Genomic DNA, 21046 nt, shown 5'->3' with positions numbered 1-21046 from the left:
ACTGATTTGGGTTCAGTGACCACCCAGGAATCTCAGCTGTGTTTAAAACAAAATGTGCAACGCTATGCAGCAACAGTAAGTTGTGAGCTGAAAACCTGTAAAACATTAACTCCAGTTCCATGTCAGCTATTCAGTGTAAGTCTGTACAACAATTTTACAGTTCCATTTGAAACATGGGCCCTTAATGCAAAACTGTAAGAAACCAAGTAGACAAACGTGCTTTCTTTAGTGTAATAGTCAACTGCAGAAGCCCTTTTGAAAGACTAAAGAACAGAATTAAAGTTATGAATGAAAGAATCTAATTGATCCCATATCCAGACAGCTCTTGAAGGTTGGCCAACCCATCACAGATGTGCCAAGCAGAACCAAAACTGAACTGAGCGGTCAAGCCAGAGATCATCCAATCCTTAAATCCCTGTACAGCAGCTCTAACATACTGTATTCTTTATGAATGTTTGTGCCATTTACAGTAAATTGAACGTACAAAAGTCCCAAACCCATGTTCTATAGGTAAAATGTGATCTGTCCTTGTCAGCTTTCACATAAAAACATGCATCCCTAAAGTATACAGCCAATCCTGTATCATCACATCACCTCTCCATTACAATTAGAAAACCTCAGAATGTATTTTTATCTGGATAAAGTGACACTAAAATGAGCTGGAGTATTGGGATCTGGGTCTACATATAGTAACTCACTCAAAAAATGGCTAAAATACAACCAGTCTTGGGGAAGTTGTTTTTAAAAAGTAATCTGTTACAAGTTTGTTAAATACAATTGTTACTAGTGTCATTAACTTACAGCACTACTTTGAAAAAAAAGTAACTATTACAGGTCCAGTTACAACAAGTTACTTCTTAAGCACAGTTTGCATTTTGCAAAGATATTTTTTTTTTTCTGTTTGGTCAGGCTGCAGTTCAAAATATCATCTCAAACTCGGTCCTGGGGACCCCCTGTGTCTGCTGGTTTTTATTCCAACTGAGCTCTCATTTACTTAATCAGGCCCTTAATTGAAATGATAATTTGCTTAATTAGACCTTTCAAATTGTTTTCACCGTTTAAACAATTGCCGAGTTCAAGTTACTTATAAAATATGAAGTTTGCTATGATATCATAAGCACACTCATGTGACATGTAAGGTTTGACTTGTCGTATCGATTTCTATTTTTTTTTTTTAAATGTAACAAACTACGATATTTTTTCACGTACATGTAAAATGTAATGTGTTACCACATTTCGTTACCTGTCAGAAAAAGGAACCATTACATTATTATTATATGCAGTTACAAGCAGCTGACCATTTTAAATCAAATTACAGTAATGCATGACTCCCCAATACTGAATGCAACATTATTCTGTAATGGGCTGAACACTGATGTTATAAATTCTAATAAGGAGGATTCATCTGTCAGGGTGCAACACAAACCATTAAACAAGTTATACTCATACAGCCACTGTACCAAAAGTAAACCCTTGAAGGTTGTTGTCTTACAAATACTGCAGCGTCTAGAGGGTGTGAAAGGCAGTCATGAGGGAAGGCAACAATTTCTCTTCATTAGCAGTTGCTGCAAGCCTTTAAATGGACTGCATGAGTCAATTTCAATACATTCAAAAGGTCCCTTTCACCACCACTTGGTTATTAACACATTAAAAAAGCTTCCTGATGCCAACATATCAGTTTTGTTTTTACATTGACTGAATTTATACAACTTCCTTGGGCTATATTAACTTCAGGCCATTGTTTTTACAAGCAAATTGGATAGAACGTGTTCTACAGAACACAGACATGCTGCTACTGTATGTAACAAACTTCAATAAAACCAATACCTTTACAGCAGGGGTCTCCAACCCTGGTCCTGGAGAGCCCCACATCCTCAGGTTTTGTAGGCATCTATGTCATCAATGGCTAAAGATCTGGAACACCTGTTAATCTTCACTAATTAAGCCAATAATTAAGCCATCTAGCCCCAAACACCTGAGAGAGCAGAAGTCATTGCACAAGGGAATATAGCAGCAATAATTCCTCTAAATTAAAATGTGGCTGTGAGAATGTTTGCGAACACTAATACTCCCATGGTGCTTTGGTGCAAGTTCAAGTTTCTAAGTTTGAAGCTGGGTGCATGCTTATGTTCACCACAATAGGCAGTGTTGACGCCAAGTGAGTGTAGCCAAGTCCTTAGTGCTCTTTTTCAGACAAAGTGGCTCTGAATGTTGCAGCAGAGAAACCGAATGGAGTGCTGCGATTTCTCGTGCATCTGCTGAGTCACACCTAATATGCACAATTATTTTTCTGTTCGGTTTAAACGCTTCTGATGTGATCCTGTATGCAGTCAGGCCATTACAAGAAGCAGCATGGTGAGCTTTGACTTGTGCTTTGGCAAAGACTGAGACTGCTCCAATTGTTGCGACAGAAAACTCAGCACTGTTGAATATAAAACAGGGAGTGTTTGCCAGCAATGTTGCTCATTGCAGCAAAATGTAATTACTATCATATCTGGTTTAAAAAGTTTCAGACCTTAAATAACTTTGCTTAACTTTTCACATAATAAGTAACTGTAGTAAGTCTCCTGTTACATTCAGGTATAGAACAATTTAACTGCAACTTGGCGAATGAAAACTCTAGTTTTAGTAGCCTTTACGTAGTATCAAAACCAGCACAAGTAACAATCTGACAACAAAACACAGACAGCCACTCCTTTGTTCACATACTGTAAATGATAAATAGAAAAGGCAGAACAGATTAGTTGGAAATGGGAGAGAGGGAGACTGGCTGCTGTCACTAGCAAAGTCATTTAGCTTCAATCAATACCAAGAGGGAAGAGAGGTCACATTACAGGAAACAATTACATATCGATGTAACAGCTGACTACCAGCTTCCATTCCAGGAGATCAGAGATCAAAGCAGGCCAAGTAGCAAACGGAGGTGAATTTGTCTTGCATTACAGTAATGGGTTTTGTATGCAGTTTTTTTCCCCACCCCAATCTGTATCTGCAATGTCAGGAAGGGGTGATGGTGCAGCTGGAAATAGTTCATCCATGAAACTGCATGTTTGAAAAGCCTTTCAAATGAGCCCCTATTTAAATGGGCCAGGAGTACATCAATTGAATGCATACCCCAGTTGTCTCACGTTCCTGTTCACAAACCAACTGGATGCCTCCCACTCACATGCCTTCCAAATCTGACCCTGTACGCTTTGATAGTAAATTAACCACCAGAACTATAAGAAGGCATCCAGAAAGGCAGGCGCAATATAATAGCCTACTAAAGGTAAAAAAAATAAATAATAATAATTATTAAAATAATACACGTTCAAATTAGAGACTTTAATGAGGTTTCTGGAGGCGAGAGAGAGAGAGAGAGAACTTGGTTCCAATAACAGCAGAAACAAACTGTGTAAAATCACTTGCATTTTTCAGTATATTCAGAGGTTGTTATGGAGACAAGAGAAGATGCAGTGGGTTGTATAGATGTCAGAATCATTCTCCTTGCTTCGTCACTGGGCGCTCCAGAATTCCTCTTTCATGTATACACCCAGCTGTATCTTTCAGAGAAAAATCACCATAACAACCACCACACTTATTCTAAGCATCTCAGGAAAGTCTCGCTATTCAGTCTGAACCTACATCCACTACGCACTGAAACTCTCCAGCTAGGGGGGCCTTAGGGATAAAAAAGGAATGGTTCAAGCTGCACCATTTGGGATAATTTAGATGCATTTTGCCAAGTGAATTTAGACCTATTTCCACCTCATTATCCAGCAGTGCATACACACATATCCCGTCCTTTACTATGCTACTTCCAGTTTATCATGCAAACAAGTTGAAGGACCCTCCTCAGGTCATTATGCACTTCAGCAATTAAAACTGCTTTTTGTGTATTATATTTAATATATATTTATGTAGAAATTAGAAACCAATTTGCTTATGTGTATATACGTTCTGCTTGTCATAATTATTATATTAATTATATTTCCACTCTTAACAGAGAAAACTAAATAGGCTTGAAAAAATTACATTAGAATAACCATTCTAAAATGAATATAGATTTTTCATGGCAGAATATTCTTATTTTTTTTAACTTCAATCGCTGACTACATTGTACAATATTGCACTAGTTAACACAGGAGGCAAAACAAATAAACCAAATTACTTTCTTGAGAAATACTCTTCTATAAAGTGGAATGGGTTTTATTTATTTAAATTGACTAAATCTTTTCTTGTATAATAGCATACATAAATTACATCTGACACTTCTAGTACTTCACCATATAAATTATTGAAGCAATCATAATATATGGGGTAAGAGGCCTTCAAAATCGATATAATTCAACTTGATGACCCTTCAAACAAACCAAGTCACTATCCTTTTAGGGATCCATGTATAACTCAACTATATGTGCAATGAAATTCTATTAAATGGCTAATGGTTCCAATAGAATATTTAATGGGTCATATTGTACTGCTTGTACAAGATTAAGGACCTGAGGGATGGAAACCAAATAGTATATAGGGGCCAATTACAAACACCCAGGATAGGAAAGTATTGACTATTCTCACTGTCACTCTAACTATGCATTCATCTTCAGTGATAGCAATGTGAACCTGCATGTTGAGTACAGTAGCAGCAGAGTGTGATACAATGAAATTCACTCAGGCAGCTAGGTATTGTATCTATTGTGCTAGCTCTGGGTAGTGTTGAAACAATCCATTATCGCATTATCAATATATTTTGTGGCTCTATCACTAATTGTACTGATCAGTCTGTTTGATTATGAAAATGGTAGACTATGTATATTCATGATGACCCCCATCTTGACCCCATTCAATCATGTGACATTTAACCATCTACGGCAACCTTACCTGTATTAAAAAGAAAAACCCTTACTAACCAGGCCCATCCTTGCTTAGCTTCAGAAACAGATACCAATGTGAAGTGGCTGTCAGACAGCAATGAAATGCAAATGGACTATCTATCTGTAAGGCACAATAGTCTGATTATATACTATAGAAGCCACTGTAGTATTGATTTATGAATAGTATTATTCCCGCAGAAATATTAAGATGGATGGTGGCAAGAAAAAATGTAAAATAAATTGCACGTTGTAACTTCAGAAAGCTGTTTGTACAAAGCTAACCCTTCAGGCATCAACCTTATTCCACACAGATCAAACAAAACACCCGGTCTTAAGAAATCTTGTGTCGACAGGATGCATGGAAAGCCCCATTTGAAGAAAACAATAAAAAATGGAACTGATAGAGCATTGATTGACACTGACCTGTTGTATTGTACAGTACTTGGGTACAGTGCTACAGCACTTCGGTACTGACCTGGATTTCAATGTTAGGGAGAGCATGTCAAAAGCAACCATGTTTCTACAGATATAAACTATTTATAATAAATTATATTAAAATTCTGTCACACACATACAGAAGTGGGCTAGCATGAATAATTGAGTCAGTCCATAATAAATAATATCCATTCAGTTGCTTTTCGATGCATTAAAAGTGGTCTTCCAGTCATTGTGGTAAATAATCAAATCCACAAGCAAATAATGATTTGCCAGCAGCTCAAATACAGGGTACTTACAGTTAGTATACTCTGCATCATCTACATTCAGCTGTGCAACCACTGCCACAGGAAATCTCTAGAACAAATCACTGTTACAGTACAGAGGGGAGAGCAGTTACAGCTGCACCCCCTTAGTGGTCAAGAATATTTTCAGAAGCAGCATCTTAGCTGGAGTATTATTATTATTATTTATTTCTTAGCAGACGCCCTTATCCAGGGCGACTTACAATTGTTACAAGAACCCACGACCCTCTGGTCAAGAGTCCAGAGCCCTAACCACTACGCCACACTGCTGCCCATGTATGTATAGAAAACAATGACAAACAGAACAGAACTCATATAACAGTATGTTATTTTCTTCAGGAGGTTGGGGTTATTTTGCTTTAACATGCAACTTGCTCAGACTGATCAGATAATGCAAACCAATAAAATGTCCATGTACACACATAGGCAGGAAGGCAAGCACCTAAGCTCCTTGTCATAGACTAATCATTCTGTTTTGCTTGCACACAGGTGATGCAAGTCTTGAATGATCACCACATATATGTAATAATCTGTCTGTCTGACATTGTCGTTGCCAATGCTAATGGATTGGTACTGCTGTTCAGGAGGCAATGACAAAAGAGCAGATCCGTTCTGCAGTGTCACACATTACTGAACAGACATGGTGCTTGAGGCTGTATGCTTTTAATGAGTTATTTTTACTGTGCACAGCCACGGCTACAATATGAAAACAGAACATTATCCCTGTTGATGAAGAAAACTAAAAAAGGACTTCCGAGGAATTTTAATTGTTTATGTCAAGTGTTATGTTTACAGTTTTGTTCAAGCTAGTGTACCTTGAGAAATGAAGAGATGTTATTTGGCATTGTAATAATCACTGCAGCTGTCAGCTGTGTTCTGGGAAGGGTCTTGGGAGTATTTTCACCCAACAGCTTTAAATAAGTGACCATTTTGAAGCCAATTTACTTGCAAGTAATAAAGCTGTAGTTACTTGTCTGTATGTTGTATCTCTAAATAACACAAAACAACAAAACCTAAATTCAAATTACCTGCCGCTTCAGTTGCGATATTTTGCTCCTATGGAGGAAGAAGGAATAATGAATGACTGAATGTTCAAAATAATAATTAATAGAGGAAAGCAGAAGGGAGGTAATTATAATGCAGAGCAAAGCTTATTTAAAAACAGGCTTTGAAATAACAGATATAGATGTGAACCACTTCACCACACTGTGTTGATCTCTTGGAAACTGACATCACTGTTCCCGGTGGCCACCGTCTCCAATAACCACTAGAACTCTCAGCCTGGTTTCAAGTCACTTACTCCAAGGTAAGAACAGAGTGAATTTCACACTCTAGCACCATGGACAGCACAAATGGGTGTAGAGAGGTTTGTCACCTCCATGCTTTGCTTTATTGACTCTGAGGGTTTGTCTTCAGTCTCCATTTCTCACTTACTGTATCATGTGGCGCCTTATTAAAATAAAACACGCTGGTCTGACCACAGGCAATCACCCATACATAATTACAATTCAGGAGACCTGTGCCAACAAACAATTGCACAAATGATTCTGGCTTCGACAGAGGGTACAGGAAAAACCAAGCTTAAACATTCTACTGTATTAATTAATATGTTCTTACTTCAGGCATTCTGCAGTCCACTGGTTTCTCTTTGCCACTGCTTGTGGGGGGCATACAGTAGTGAGTGACTCGGTGGGTAGTACGTAGTACTCAGAACTCTTGACTTAATCCAGCTTCTAGCAACACCCACCAGCACGGGGCAATGAGGTACTCCTGGTGCACTGTGCTGCCAACATTAAAGAGCAAATAGCTCCCAATGCAAATGTTATGCTTTCATTCTTTCTTTTTAAAAAACCTCCCTTTTCATCATTATTGTCTCGAATTAGATTTCAGATAAATTCAGGGCTATGTACTTGTTGCAAAAGTTCAGCCCCGCTAATGCATGAAGTACAAACCTGAGCACTGCCCACCATTATGTGGTTTTCAGCTGCTGCGGGACTTGCCCATTGCCTTCGATGAACTAGATGTTTCTGTGAACAAGAGCATCTCATAGGGCATAGTTTAAAGGGAATGGCACCTCAGAAACAATGGTTTGTAGATCTGAAGTAAAATGGATACATCATTTAGAGAACGAGTAGTGCTTGTACTGGGCAAGTGCATATAAACTGTTAAATCATATTAAATATGGTGGGAGGTTAAAACTAATGGGTCTACAGTACAATAACATTGCCAAGAATCACAGAACGCTGTTGTGTAGCAAACTTGAACATTATTAGCCTTATTCACAAAGCTTTAAAATGTATGCATTTTTTAAAAAATAAAAAATACATGAAACTGTTTCACACTGTTGTTGGTTTCTTTAAAAACTGTTTCAGGAATTCTATCCTTTGAGACTTACAGCAGGAGCAATGATGTGTGTTTGTGTTCATGAGCTTCTGCGCTCCTCAAAGGAGCATTCCCAACTAACCAACGCTGACAGCCTAATACTGTTTCATTAGAATTTATTACAGAATATCAAAACCACAAAATATGTGACTGCTCCTGGAGCAGTTATCTGCAGAACACTCAATTCAATATCCAACAAAGCTTGAGTTCAATTTGACTACTAATTAATCCATTTATCAACAGCAGCCAAAACGTTATTCACCCGGATATGCAAAAAGTATATAAATCTTTGGAGTGCGATGCTAAACCGTGGTATGAGATTCCTACAACTACAAAAGATAAATTGCATCACAAAGGAAATACAGTACTATGAAATATACTGTAAAACGTGCCTGTTATTACTGCAGATATTGTTTGTGTGGTACAAAGCCCACTAACTTTGGATATGGTATATCAGCATGTGTTTTCTGGAGGTACCTCTTACACCAATGCTCCCATCAGTGGGAATCATAACAAGATGCTGTTCCAGCAGTTGTGTGTCTCTGATGTGGTGGCAAACAGATTAACAAAGTGTGCTGATAAGAGCAGTGCATTTAACTGTGGACAAATGTAGTAAGATGACATCCAGGGATTTTATGGCATAAAATTGAACATTTGATTGTTTAACATTTGCAAGGAGTATTAAACTAAAAACCAAAGGCTTAACTCCTGTGTTAAAGCATTCCCATTCCTGCAAGGGATCCTCTTGAAGATCAGAATCTGTAAACATCCACATGACTCGACAGGGCCAGGAACCCGGATCTGTTACAGTAACATTCTCATAAGAGCCCCTCATACAAGACTCATCTGTAATCCAGCCCTGGATTAGCTGTGCCCAGAGTTGTATTAAAGTGCCCATTTCCAAAGTGCATTGCCAGAACCAATTCTGCCTGCCAGGTTTATAATTTCAAATTGAATCTAATAACAACTGCAGCAACCTTTATCCATAGGAAGGAAACCTTACAATTAAAGCACTGAATAGCGGACTGAAAGTCTAGAAAAGGTGTCAGAAAATCAAACTGAAATGCATGCAAAATAAAAATAAATCTAATGAATAAAAAAAAAGAAAAATTGTCAATTAAAAAAAAAACATAATTGTAAATTCAAAAAAAGTATTCAAATTCATAATGACTGACTGAACTGCTATAAACATATTACAAATGACTTGGTTCCACTACCCCCTTTACAGAGTAAACTTACCTTGTTATAACATGTTTGATCCCAATACAATTGAAGGGATATTGGTTTAAGGAAAATAATCATGCTTTGACTGTTGGATATACCGAGAAGGAATTCATTCATTTTGTTGGGTTTTAATTTACTTGATTACAGCCTGCCACTCCACACAGAAAATATGCATACTGGCTCTTTGGGCACAATATTGTAATAACCCATGTTTTATGATTTGAACTGTATATAATGAATGTAACTTCACAACACTAAGCATGTTGTAAACTGTGTAACTCAGCAAAACTGGGTGTCCGAAAAGAACCAGAGACTGCCATTGAATCAAACCCACCCCAGTGCATCACAAAGCCCCATTCATAAGTGGCTGTGTGAATAGCTGGTTTAGCAATGTGCCAGAAAGTTCTGAATGATTTGGAGAACATCCATGAGTTACCTCCCACTTGAAGACTGGAATGCAAACACTCACCCCAATGAAAAGCAGCTCTGTTTACTGCAAGACTGGTGTTGTTTAATGTTCCTGTGTGTGTGTGTGTGTGTGTGTGTGTGTGTGTGTGTGTGTGTGTGTGTGTGTGTGTGTGACCGAGTGTGACCGAGTGTGTGTTGTGGGGGTTGGGTGGGATTGTTTACACCCAGTTATCCAGAGGCGGTAGCTGACTGTACAGAAAAACTGGACACTGCAATATTAGAAAATCACCTCCTGTAGTCGATAACATGCGCACGTGATGCTTGGCAACTGTTAGTTGGTAAATGGATACAAAATCACAGTTTCCGAGGGGACAGAAATAACAGCTGCACACCCCTAGCGGACATATCAAAATCACTTCACTTTAGAAATTTCATAAGCAATTTTAAAAGATTCTGGTAAATAATGATCTAAGAGGAAACAATCACTGAGAATGACAAAGGACACATAATAGGATATCAAACAGGTACGATATTAAATATTATGAAAATGTAGATGTCTACACTCATCCGGCTCTCAAAGATGACATGGAACATACCCCAGCAGTGGGTTTATTCTCAGCTCTGCCCTTTAAGATTAGTCAATTTGTGGAAGTAGAATTATTCCTTTTTCACCACGGCGCACAGCATACGTGTACATATTACTTATACGATAATGTATTATCATCTATTAAAATGACAGACTTAATGTCTCAACACAGGCTAAGCCCGTGATGATGATGTAACCTATCAGCTAGAACCAAACAATAAAGAGTTTCCTCTTTTAAATCCTCAACTACAGCAGTGCAATTTGCCCCATCAGTCAAAAATGTTAGAGACTACAAGATAATGTGGTTATCATGCAAAGTAATATTAGGACAGAAAGGGTAGATGAAATACATGCAAAAGCCAAAACTCATTTATTTCATATGGTTTTATAGTCAATTCAGCTATATATGACGGGTATTACTGCAATTATGTCATTGAAAATCAGAGATTTATTTTGCGTTATTATTGCTTTTGTAACATTGCAGAAATGACCAACTTTCAACCCATTAGATTTCAACTTGCAGGGCCAGTTTGAACCACAGTTTCACACAATGTAATGTATTCTATACAAGAGTCAAAAAATCTCTACATAAAAAGGTAGCAAGTACATATTTTTCTAGTTATCCACTTTAGAGCGTGCATCAGTTTATATCACAACCTGTAATGCATGATTAAGTCTCTGAATATCATGTCAACCCAATGTCCCCTGTCCCAAGATTCCATTTTAGAACTCCATTAGGTGAAGGCAGTCCGTAAATAACGACACAACATCCTGGACAGTATTATCACAGGAAGCATCAAGATGTGTGAATACAACAAAATATTGATCTGCCAGGAAAGAGAAAGAACACAGTACCCCTTTTAAATCTTTTTGCTAACACTACTTGGATCCCAGCCTCAAATTTCAAGCTGTACATTTACATAGCAGGGGATCATTCATAAGTTCCGGTGATTAACTCTTATCCTTGGCTTTCACTTCTCTGCAAATATTATGTGCAGTACTTGGAGTTTGGCCTGAGATTCAGACTTCTCAAAGGTTTACTGAAATACTGAATATTAAATTAATAACCCTTACTATTACTGTATGCACACCAAGACCAACATCTGTATTTCACATTTTTCTAATAACATTTAAAAATGTAGACAAAATTCTAAAAGAAATTTAATGTTTGGATAACTTTAAAAATGTTTCAAATCTCAACTATTAACAGCCTTACTTTACTCTTTAATTAACTGCTTTTAATTATTATTTTTTTTAATAGAATGCAAATACCTGTTGATCTTAGAAAACTAGAAAACAACAAAGCAATATAATTCAAGGTCACACACATTATAGTAAAAGGGCTTTACTGCTATTTTTCAATAACTGAAACACCCACTCCAACACTCCTACAAGCTTGGTTACTGCTTTCCCTGTGACTGTACTGTCGATATTGACTTCTTTGACTTGTAATGAACAAAATCATTCACCAATTTGTTGGTCCGTCATAGCTATGGAAAAAAAAATAGAATTAAAAATGAAAACATGTTTACCATAATGTGTGCATCTTTCATAAAGGAAAGCTGAGATTTACTACTTGCTTTACTTACTTGGTTGCTTTTGTACTTCAAGCACTCTCAAACTGCCGGCTCTTCCTTTTGGATTTTTCTCTAGGAGTTGATAAATATGGTTTTCAAATTAGAAAAGCTTTTCCTTTTAAAGTTAAATAAATTACATTCAGTAGGATATTCTCTCTGGTTTAATGGTATTCTAGTGGGGAGCCATAGTTACAAGACCGTGCTATTTGTGTTCCGCCTTATAATGAGTATAAAAGGGCTACTGTAATGGCATTATGGAGCAAATGGGAGCCGCGACATTACCGTGTTATAACCGATTCCGCACTATAACAAGGCGCGTTATAACAGGTGAGCACTGTATATATACACATATGCTTGGCAACTGTTAGTTGGTAATATATTAATGAAAATTGCACAGGCAGCAACTAGGATTAATACATTTGCCTGCGGTGGCACTAGGGATAAGCTTTGTTATTATTTTATAAAGGGAGGGCTCTGGGTAAAGTGCTTAGTCCGAGTGTACTGGATTTATACTTTTGGCACCCAGGAGTCGAATAGTCTGGATTGCAGTGACCAAATACCACTTCTGCCTGACAGCTGTTTGAGGACTGAATGAGTTCTGTTAAAGATGTGTTTCAAATGGACGGCAGTCCACAGCACCAACATAACTGGCACTAACTGGGGCAGCCTTCTGCAGAAAGTCTTATACCTTAAACATCACTCCACACAAACAAAGAGTCAGCCATCTGTTTGTTTGGGGGTTTCATCGGGTCATGGATCCGTTTACGCTGAAGTAAAAGTATGTTTATTCTAGAGAACATCAACTCAGTATTGAAATTCTGCAGTAGCCAGTTACAAGACATACAGTATCCATTTGAGAAACATGAAGCTCACAGTGATGGATTCATAATTAAACACTATTTAATTGATCGGCAGCTTCGATTTTAAACTATTAAAATTAGTTTCCATCTTGCATCCGAATCCAGTCATGCAAGGCACAGCTGAATTAATAAGGACCTGCTATTAATGGCTGTACTCAGAATCAATTCACAATGGGTCTGTTGGCTGAAACATTAAGAGGGCAGAAAATACACAGACTTGCATCAGCTTTATTAGCAGACAGTAAAATGTTTCCAATAGGTTTTTTAATACACACAATCATCCACCATAGTACATCAAAAACAAAAACACCTTGGCCAAAGCAATTCTGCACAAGATCAAAGTCTAGAAATTTGAGACCTGGCAACTCAAGCAAAGTTTCCATCTGCAACCTGGCCTGATTTGAAAAGGATTTCATCAGTGCAGCATTTCCAGCAATAGCAGAACGAAATCAAACCCAGGTGTGCCAGGAAAGAAACAAGTCTCTCCAAATCACTTTGATGGAGGAAGTGACCCAAATGAATGCCCATATGAAACCAGCCAGAAATAAGCAACTGAGACTGCCTTATTTATTTCTAGATCCTGCAGAGGCGATATTTGACTTTTGTCTAACCAGGTTAGGGGTTTGTTTTAATGATCTAAACAGTGGTGAATCTAAATACTGCCACTCTTTAACTCCAATAAAAATCATAACAGCAAAATGCAAATGCAAACTGACAGGCCCTAATCAAAGAAAGAATTCACTCTTCCAAGACTTAATCGTGTTTATTTATTAATTCACTTAAAGCATATTTTACTAAGAGAATCGCAAGGAGCTTGCTGTCACGTCCTGGGGATGTGTTTCTTCAGTACCGAGGTATTTGCATCATTTGTACAAGGCAGAAGCTTTTCATAATGCCCTCTGATGCTCAGAACAAACCGCTGCTTTTCAGAAAATTTCTATTTACTTTCAGTGCAGGATGTAACAAAACAAGTACAAATATGGGAAAGTGTTCTGCTGATGACCACTGGTATATCCATTTACTAAGATGTATTATTATTATTATTATTATTATTATTATTATTATTATTATTATTATTATTATTATTATTATTATTATTGCCTCCCTCACCAGTTGTTGCAAGACTATACATCTGAGTTAATCCGTTTTGAATGTGATTCTACAACTGCACCACCACACTCGTCTGTTAGCTTTGAGTTCATTCATTTAAAATGGATTTTCAAAAGACCTCAGAAACAAAGCCTCTATTGGTCTTCTGAAATTCTCTCTGCAAAGGCAAATCTAAATCTTATATATATATATAATTTTCTGTGGATGCTTCCATATTAAAAAATATAAATATGGTATATTTTAAATCATATCTTCAAAAGATCCAGGACAGTTTTGTTTCTGACTTTTTTTTTTTAGCTCATCAACTATATGTTATATCACTCTATAGTTGTTTCTGTAATTTGAAGGCTTGATCAGAGAACACACTGCACACGCGTGAAATGTCTTTAATATGTCCGCTGCGAGTCATATAGTCATATATTAATTGGCCACCAGAGGGAAGGGCTATCAAGAAATGAAACAAAATATTTCATTTTTATTTTGAAAGTAACATTTCACACCGATTAACATGCAAAGCAAACCCTAATTGCAATATTATGCTGGGGTTTGCTTCCTCTGACAAAACTAAGTTTTTTTTTTTAAATGATTGAACTGGTATGTGCAGAATAATAAAGAGATGGAATAATTGGTAATGAGAAATCTTACATTTTCCACCCAGGTCCTCTCGCAGTATTCTTCACAGACCCGGGAATATGTACTGCTCACATTGTATTCTTAATTTTCAAAATCTAACAAAAAACTATACTGTATGACAATGCACTCACACTTTTCAATGTGCTTTTACTACACATGCATTGCAAAGACTAAATTACACTAGTGCACACAAATGTATACTACTGCATTCTGTAGTATTGTAAAAAAAATACTACTGTTGGCCTAATTACACAAATACAGATTCATATTTTAATATTTATACTCAGAGTTGTATCAGAATAAAATTTAAATACAATAGACATTCTTTCATCAAAATTTGATAACTAGCGTATACCAATTTTATTTAAATATATAACACAAAAGGACTGGCTACACTGCATTTGACCAAAATTGTCATTTAATGGAGTATCTTGTTGTTCATCTTCTGGCACCCGGGCTCAATACATCCCTCACTAGTAAGTATCACGTAAGGCATCCTTTTAAATGGTAACCAGTGTACGCTTATAATTATACAATGAAGCATTGATAATGGAAACAGTAGCACAGTACAGGCTTTGGTGCGTTCTGTTTACAAGGAGTTAGATGGGTACATTGTATTTTCTTAACGCACCTGTTGTAGCAAGATGCGTTTCCAGCGCCCCCTAACGAGCTGTTCTCAAACAACACTGCACAGAATCAAACTCGTCGGTACATTATGAACATAAATCCTTCTGGCTGTACTGTACTGTATTTCAAGAATAGACGCATATCTTTCCGTGTAACGAGCATTTACTTCTACAGTGCACAACTCAAAGATACATATCGTATGGAAACTGTAAACGCTGGTATTTCACATTAGTAGATGTCACGTTTATTCGAAATGGAAGAACTTGACACTCAGAGCCTTGTTATCATCGCATCACGTCATTGTTTAAACATTTCGTTTTTGCAAAGATGAGAACGCTAAATATTTGCATATAATTAACTGGCTCGATTCTAGATACATTTTTGCAACACTATCATAAAAATAAAAATACTTATTCGCAAAACCGGTTTCTTCAATAACATTTCACCTTACAAAAAAAGTAATAGCTGACATATGTTATATGCGTTTTGTAATTCAGTGATGCAACAATTTAAGAAACGTTATTTTAATAAAAGTGTGTATACATATTAGACACGGTAGAATTATATTTAAAATTACAATTGCTAAATCCAAACACGTATGCAAGAATGACAAGAATAACAATAACAACTATAGCATGATGTGAATACCAATAAACATGCAATAAAACTTACCAACACCAATCTTCTCTTCTTCTGTGGGTGTCCACATGATCCTGGTAAAATTCCCAAGAAATCAGAGTAATTTACCCGTTTTCATGGAAAAGAAATATTCGAAGTTACACTAATCTCACAGCTCCGTGTTCATTTGTTCAACTGTGCACAAATAAAATATAAATGAAATGAAAAAATAAATAAATAAAACACCGTGTTTTCCTCCCTGTTCCCCCTGCACGTCCTCGATGTCTGTCTTGCTAAGTAAGGTATAGTTGTGCAATGTGTTTGTTATCGGTAATCTCTCCCCAGCTGTGTATGGGAATCTTCTGTCAATGCTGCAGCGTTTATTTATTTATTTATCTATGTATTTATTTAACCCTCTTGCAGCACATTCCTCTTCCATTGTCCTTTAAGCTCGGTTCTGTAAAAGCCGGTGCATGTATTTGCAGCCTTTCTCCTGTTGCGTTTGTTAATTTGCTCTTATATGCCTGTGCTCCTTTTTCTCTGCTGCTGTACAATAATGCCCCTGTGTCTGTCGCAGCTGTAGCGGTTGATGATTATCTTGAAACCCGCAGCTGCGCCATCTTTCCACCGCCGTCACATGACGCAGCTAGTCAAAACGAACATTTATAGGGCCCCCGAGAGAAACCCTAAACTATACCAGTCGGCAGCACTGTACCGCTATGCAGTATCCCTTTGGGTGCGGGTCTAGGTCAAGTTTATGTGACCCAAAGAAAGCAAACATTTATATTTTACTATGTGTGAAAACCATGCTATAAGTTCATTAGAATAGCTATGGCTCCAAGTACAAACATCTATTTCATTAACTGGACATTCAAAGCATTAACTGGGCTACATTTCTGTTTTATTTATTTTCTGTTTTTTTAAAGGTTATACCTCTTAAAAATGTTAATTGATTTAAATAGACATGGTTACCAAGTAACTACAATTTTAATACTGTAATTCCATAAACAACGTATGTCATTTAATATCTATAAATATATTTTATAAAGTATAAAATACATTGTTTCTGCAACAGAATATATCCAACATTTCCTTAGTAATGGGTCCCACATTTCTCATTAAATGTGATTAATTTCTTCCTGTCATCCAGAGATCAGATTGCCCTATTCAGAACTTTAAACATGGCATGTTTCTATTGTGGGCACAAGTGAGCTTTTCACAGTATTGCAAGATGTATCTGAGAGCACTTCAAAGAAGGATATGAACCAAGGCAGCGTACCAACAAAGCACTCCACTCTGCACTCCACACTGTTGATGTTCTGAATAGTGTGTGATTAGAGGTTTGTTTTTAATGACAACGCCCCACACCAACATATGTGTGCAAATCACAGAGCAGTCTCAGAAACTAAAAACATGAAGCATAGCTGTCAAAAAACAAAACAAAACGCTACACACTTTCAAAAATTAAATTATCACATTCCATACTATTCCAAGAACGCAGGGACGCCATACTGCTACACCTTTTTTTATATAAAAAAATAAAAATTAAAATGCAATAAGAAACTACTCCCAGCACTTACTAGCAGCTCTATCGGTGGTCTCATTTCAGCCCCTACTGGTCAATTCAGGATGTTACAAAATCGCAGGAATGTGTCACTCAGAATGTTGGCAGACATTTGGTTAGGGTTAGAAGTGTTTCAGTTGGCAGCTAATTGTAAGAGAATAGGTCATTGAAATAGATGGCATGCAACTCAGCACAGCCCTTTCAAGTCGGCAATAAGCAATGTAACTGGCCAGTCATTTCACACGGATTTGTTGTGACCTATATATTAACTATGCCGTATTATTGCACTAATCCCGTGCTGTGAATAGCCCCCGAGCTATGGGGAATCACAAGCAGTTTAGTACAATATGTGTTATACCATGTTAACATGAATATTTATCAAATATGTAAAACAAATATCGAAATAGTTAATTATACGAAATATGACATGCATTATGGGATAGTGGTGCTTAATAGTTACTGTATAATAAGGACAGGATAGGCGCTGACCATGGTGCTGGAATCGTACTGAAAACAGAGAGGAATACAATCTTTAAAAAGATTTGTTTTGTTTAAACGTTTAAGAATGGCAGATATTTCCTTTAACGTGATTGGTCAATATGAAGCCCCTGATCTCTGGTAAAGGTGTCGTTCAAACTATGTTTAATCCAAATCAATCCGTCGGAAAATATGTAAATACAGTATCATTGTATGTCAATGTAGAATAAAGTTTGCTTCCCTGCTGTCCTAAAGATTTCAATCTATCTAATTTATGTCTCGCAGCAAATAGCTGTTGTTTTATTTAAATCGAGAATGGACTTCAATACCTGTATGGTAGACAATGTCGTGGGTATTTGCAATAACCTCCGTAATAACTCACTACTAAAGAAAAAAAAAATCTTCTACTGAAATCCTTTACCAGAGAGTAGGGATCTCATATTGACCAATCAGGTTAAAGTAAATCCCTGATAATTTTCTAATTAGTATTCTATCGTATAAAATAGTACTTTTTAAATCCCATTTTATAGAACCGTCCATTGCAAAGTATCTAAGCGTGGTTCTGTATTCACTGTAGAACCCCAAACAATGAGCATTCCAGGAAAAAGAAACCTTAAGGTTACCGTTGTCATTTCCTGACTATCTTGTTTTAAGAAAATTAAAAATTTATTTATCTGCATGAGTATACAAGTGCAGAAGCTCTCTAAGATCACAACTTATAGACATACAACACTGGAGAAAAAGATCTGTGATTTAATTGAAATAATTAGATTGAAGAAGACGAGACCAGGCCAGAGCACAAGTATCTAATTTTAGATGTTAGCTGGAATGGTGGGGGATCAGGAAGAGACCACAGAACAAGGTTAGGAGCACCAGAGAGCTTGGATTTCATCAAAGGGCTGTAATGTGTCCTTGAGTTTTTATCAGCACTTTGTACAGTATGTCTTGCACCATTACGGGAATTGATTAATTATACTGATACTTATACCACAGAGCAGGACTTGAGTGAACCTTGCACCTAACCCAGCATCCTGTGTTGTATTTTAATCTTATATTCATATGACTGAGCAAGGTTACTTGTCATTATAATTATTATTAATACAAGGTATTTTAACAGGATAGATTCAATACAACACATTCCTTGTGTCCGCCCTTTCCTTTCAATAATGTTTGCTATCATTCTGGGGTGTTTCTGTTGCAGTTGCTCCTGTGCTGTATTGCGTTTATTTCTTATTTTATTGCAAGTCTTTGTTGAGCTGCTCTTCAGTTCCATAGACATATGCAAGGCAGGCTAGACCAGCCTTGTATTGCCATCACCAGATGATCTAGCTTATGATGCCATATATCCGTGGAAGGTAACTAGAATTGAAGAGCAGCTCCTGAACAAATATATTTTGTCATTTATATTTTTTCATTTTATTCTATTGCTTTATATGTGGAAAATAGCATTCATATATGTGATTATCGTGCATTTAACAAATACAGATTTATTATTATTAGTATTATTATTGTTGTTGTAATATTTTGATAACTTACATAATTATAAAAAAAGATCCCTCAGATTGCTGAATAAAAAAAAAAACTGTTTTATTTTATTTGAACAGTTAAATAAACCTGCTGCCAGGTTTACATCAAACAGACTTCCTATCAGATCTTTTCAAAGGAGACTACATTTTATAATGATGTTGTAAAGATAATAATGAAACATACTCACTGACAACAAACAGATAATACATAATAGATTGTTGGCATTTGGGAATTGAAGACTAGAAAATGAGTCAAGCCAGAAATCGAATTTTATTGTGTTTTGTTATCTGTTACTTGGTGGAATATTGAGGTACCACAAGAAGACTATAAAAACTAAACCAATAGAGGGAATGTTGTAAATGTTATTTGGCTTTAAATCAGTTGAAGGTTAGACTTTTAATCTGTATGTTTTAATGTCTGCTGCTGTGCCCTGGTGCTTATTTTAAGGGAATTGAGAAAGGAGCTCTTTTAAGGTTGAGCACAGAGACAATGGAATGTGTGTGTGTGTGTGTGGGGGGTGGGGGGGGGGTTATAATAAAGCATGATAAAGAAAAACATGGTTAACCAGAGTTAACCGTAATTCGAGGTTTCATTTCCTCTGACACCGCTCAGAAAGACCTAGAAAATGGCATCCTGTCCCTTGGATGCATAAGCTTGTCGGTAGCATGCATCCTGCTGTATGGCTAAACTGAGCTCATGAAGTGAACATTTCACATTTAATTCCGCCTAAACCAGAAGTCTCCTGTGCGCCGTGAGGCTGGCAGTCATTTCAGATCTCACTTGACTGAGGCGTTAGGTGATTGTGATCCACTGCGAGAGCTCTACAGGCGATATTCCAAGAATCTGGTTGTGAATAACAATAGCACCAGTGATGCCACGCTATGATTGTGTAACAAAACCAACGGCTGAGTTTGTTTCAATTTAAATCGCTCTGCAAAGATGGCCAATGCCCAGTACTGCATGCCATCCTCATCTCAGAGTATAACCCTTCAGCCGAGTGGGCATGCCCATTGGTCCTGAGTAATTACCTCTGAGTGATATAGGTCTGGACATCTAATGATGGTTCCATTTCTGTGGGCTCATTGCGGCTCTTCCATACTCTGCTCCTTACTCCCCCTGAATGTCTTCTAGATTTCTAGTGGGAAGTGTCCCAGGGGTATACTTATCTAGGGATATACTGTTTGAGGGGATCAAAAAAAAAAACATATGGCAAAGCTTTCAGTTACAGGGCACATATTACATGCCATCGGTAATTACTTAGTAGTTGTTCAGAAACCGCTGTGTAACTATAGGATCATTGTGTTGGTATCATTGTTATAATTTTAGCAGTGCTTGAAATTCATAGTAATTGTAGTAATTACTGACAAACCTGGGAAGGGCATTTCACATTTAACCACTAGGGAGAAGTGTGCTATATCGTACAGCGTGCTATAAAGCAGTATAACTCATTTTATTGGAAGGTAATTTTCATCTGATACAAACAACCTCATAGAAAGACATTTCAGGTGGTTGTATCACATGTATATCATGGTCTACTATATATTATGTACATATCTAATTAGAATTCAAGGTTTCAGAATTTGGAATCATATTCACATGCTTCCCCTTCCTTGAATCTACAAACTCTTCTCCAGTTCATAGGATCTCTCTATGAAACCTGGGTATCTTAATGTTGAAGTATCTGTAATTATGAGTTGTGAATTCACACACAGAGAGTCACCCCCACCCTCTGAAGGGGTTTTAAGAGAATAATGGACCAAACTGGGAAGCATGCTGCATGCTAATATTTTAGCTTTAAACATTTCAAAGAATGCTCTGCTCTGACAATATAATCATAACCATATGTCCTTCATTCTCTGC

The 21046-nt window shown here is 37.0% G+C and overlaps 1 protein-coding gene across 19 annotated transcripts in view; it reads right to left on the bottom strand.

The window, feature by feature from the left end:
• The window catches only part of LOC117414003 (dedicator of cytokinesis protein 3-like), a 207410-nt gene extending 191172 nt beyond the window's left edge, over window positions 1-16238 (bottom strand). For all 19 annotated transcript variants that reach the window (XM_058999506.1, XM_058999507.1, XM_058999513.1 and 16 more), the window contains exon 1: window positions 15673-16238. In XM_058999506.1, coding sequence (XP_058855489.1) covers window positions 15673-15709 — 37 coding nt within the window. In that variant the 5' untranslated portion in view covers window positions 15710-16238. The remainder of the gene's footprint in view (window positions 1-15672) is intronic.
• Window positions 16239-21046: the final 4808 nt, after the last annotated feature.

The sequence above is a fragment of the Acipenser ruthenus genome, chromosome 25 (assembly GCF_902713425.1).
Source record: "Acipenser ruthenus chromosome 25, fAciRut3.2 maternal haplotype, whole genome shotgun sequence".
Lineage (NCBI taxonomy): Eukaryota > Metazoa > Chordata > Actinopteri > Acipenseriformes > Acipenseridae > Acipenser > Acipenser ruthenus.
This window is presented reverse-complemented; position numbering and strand designations above follow the sequence as displayed.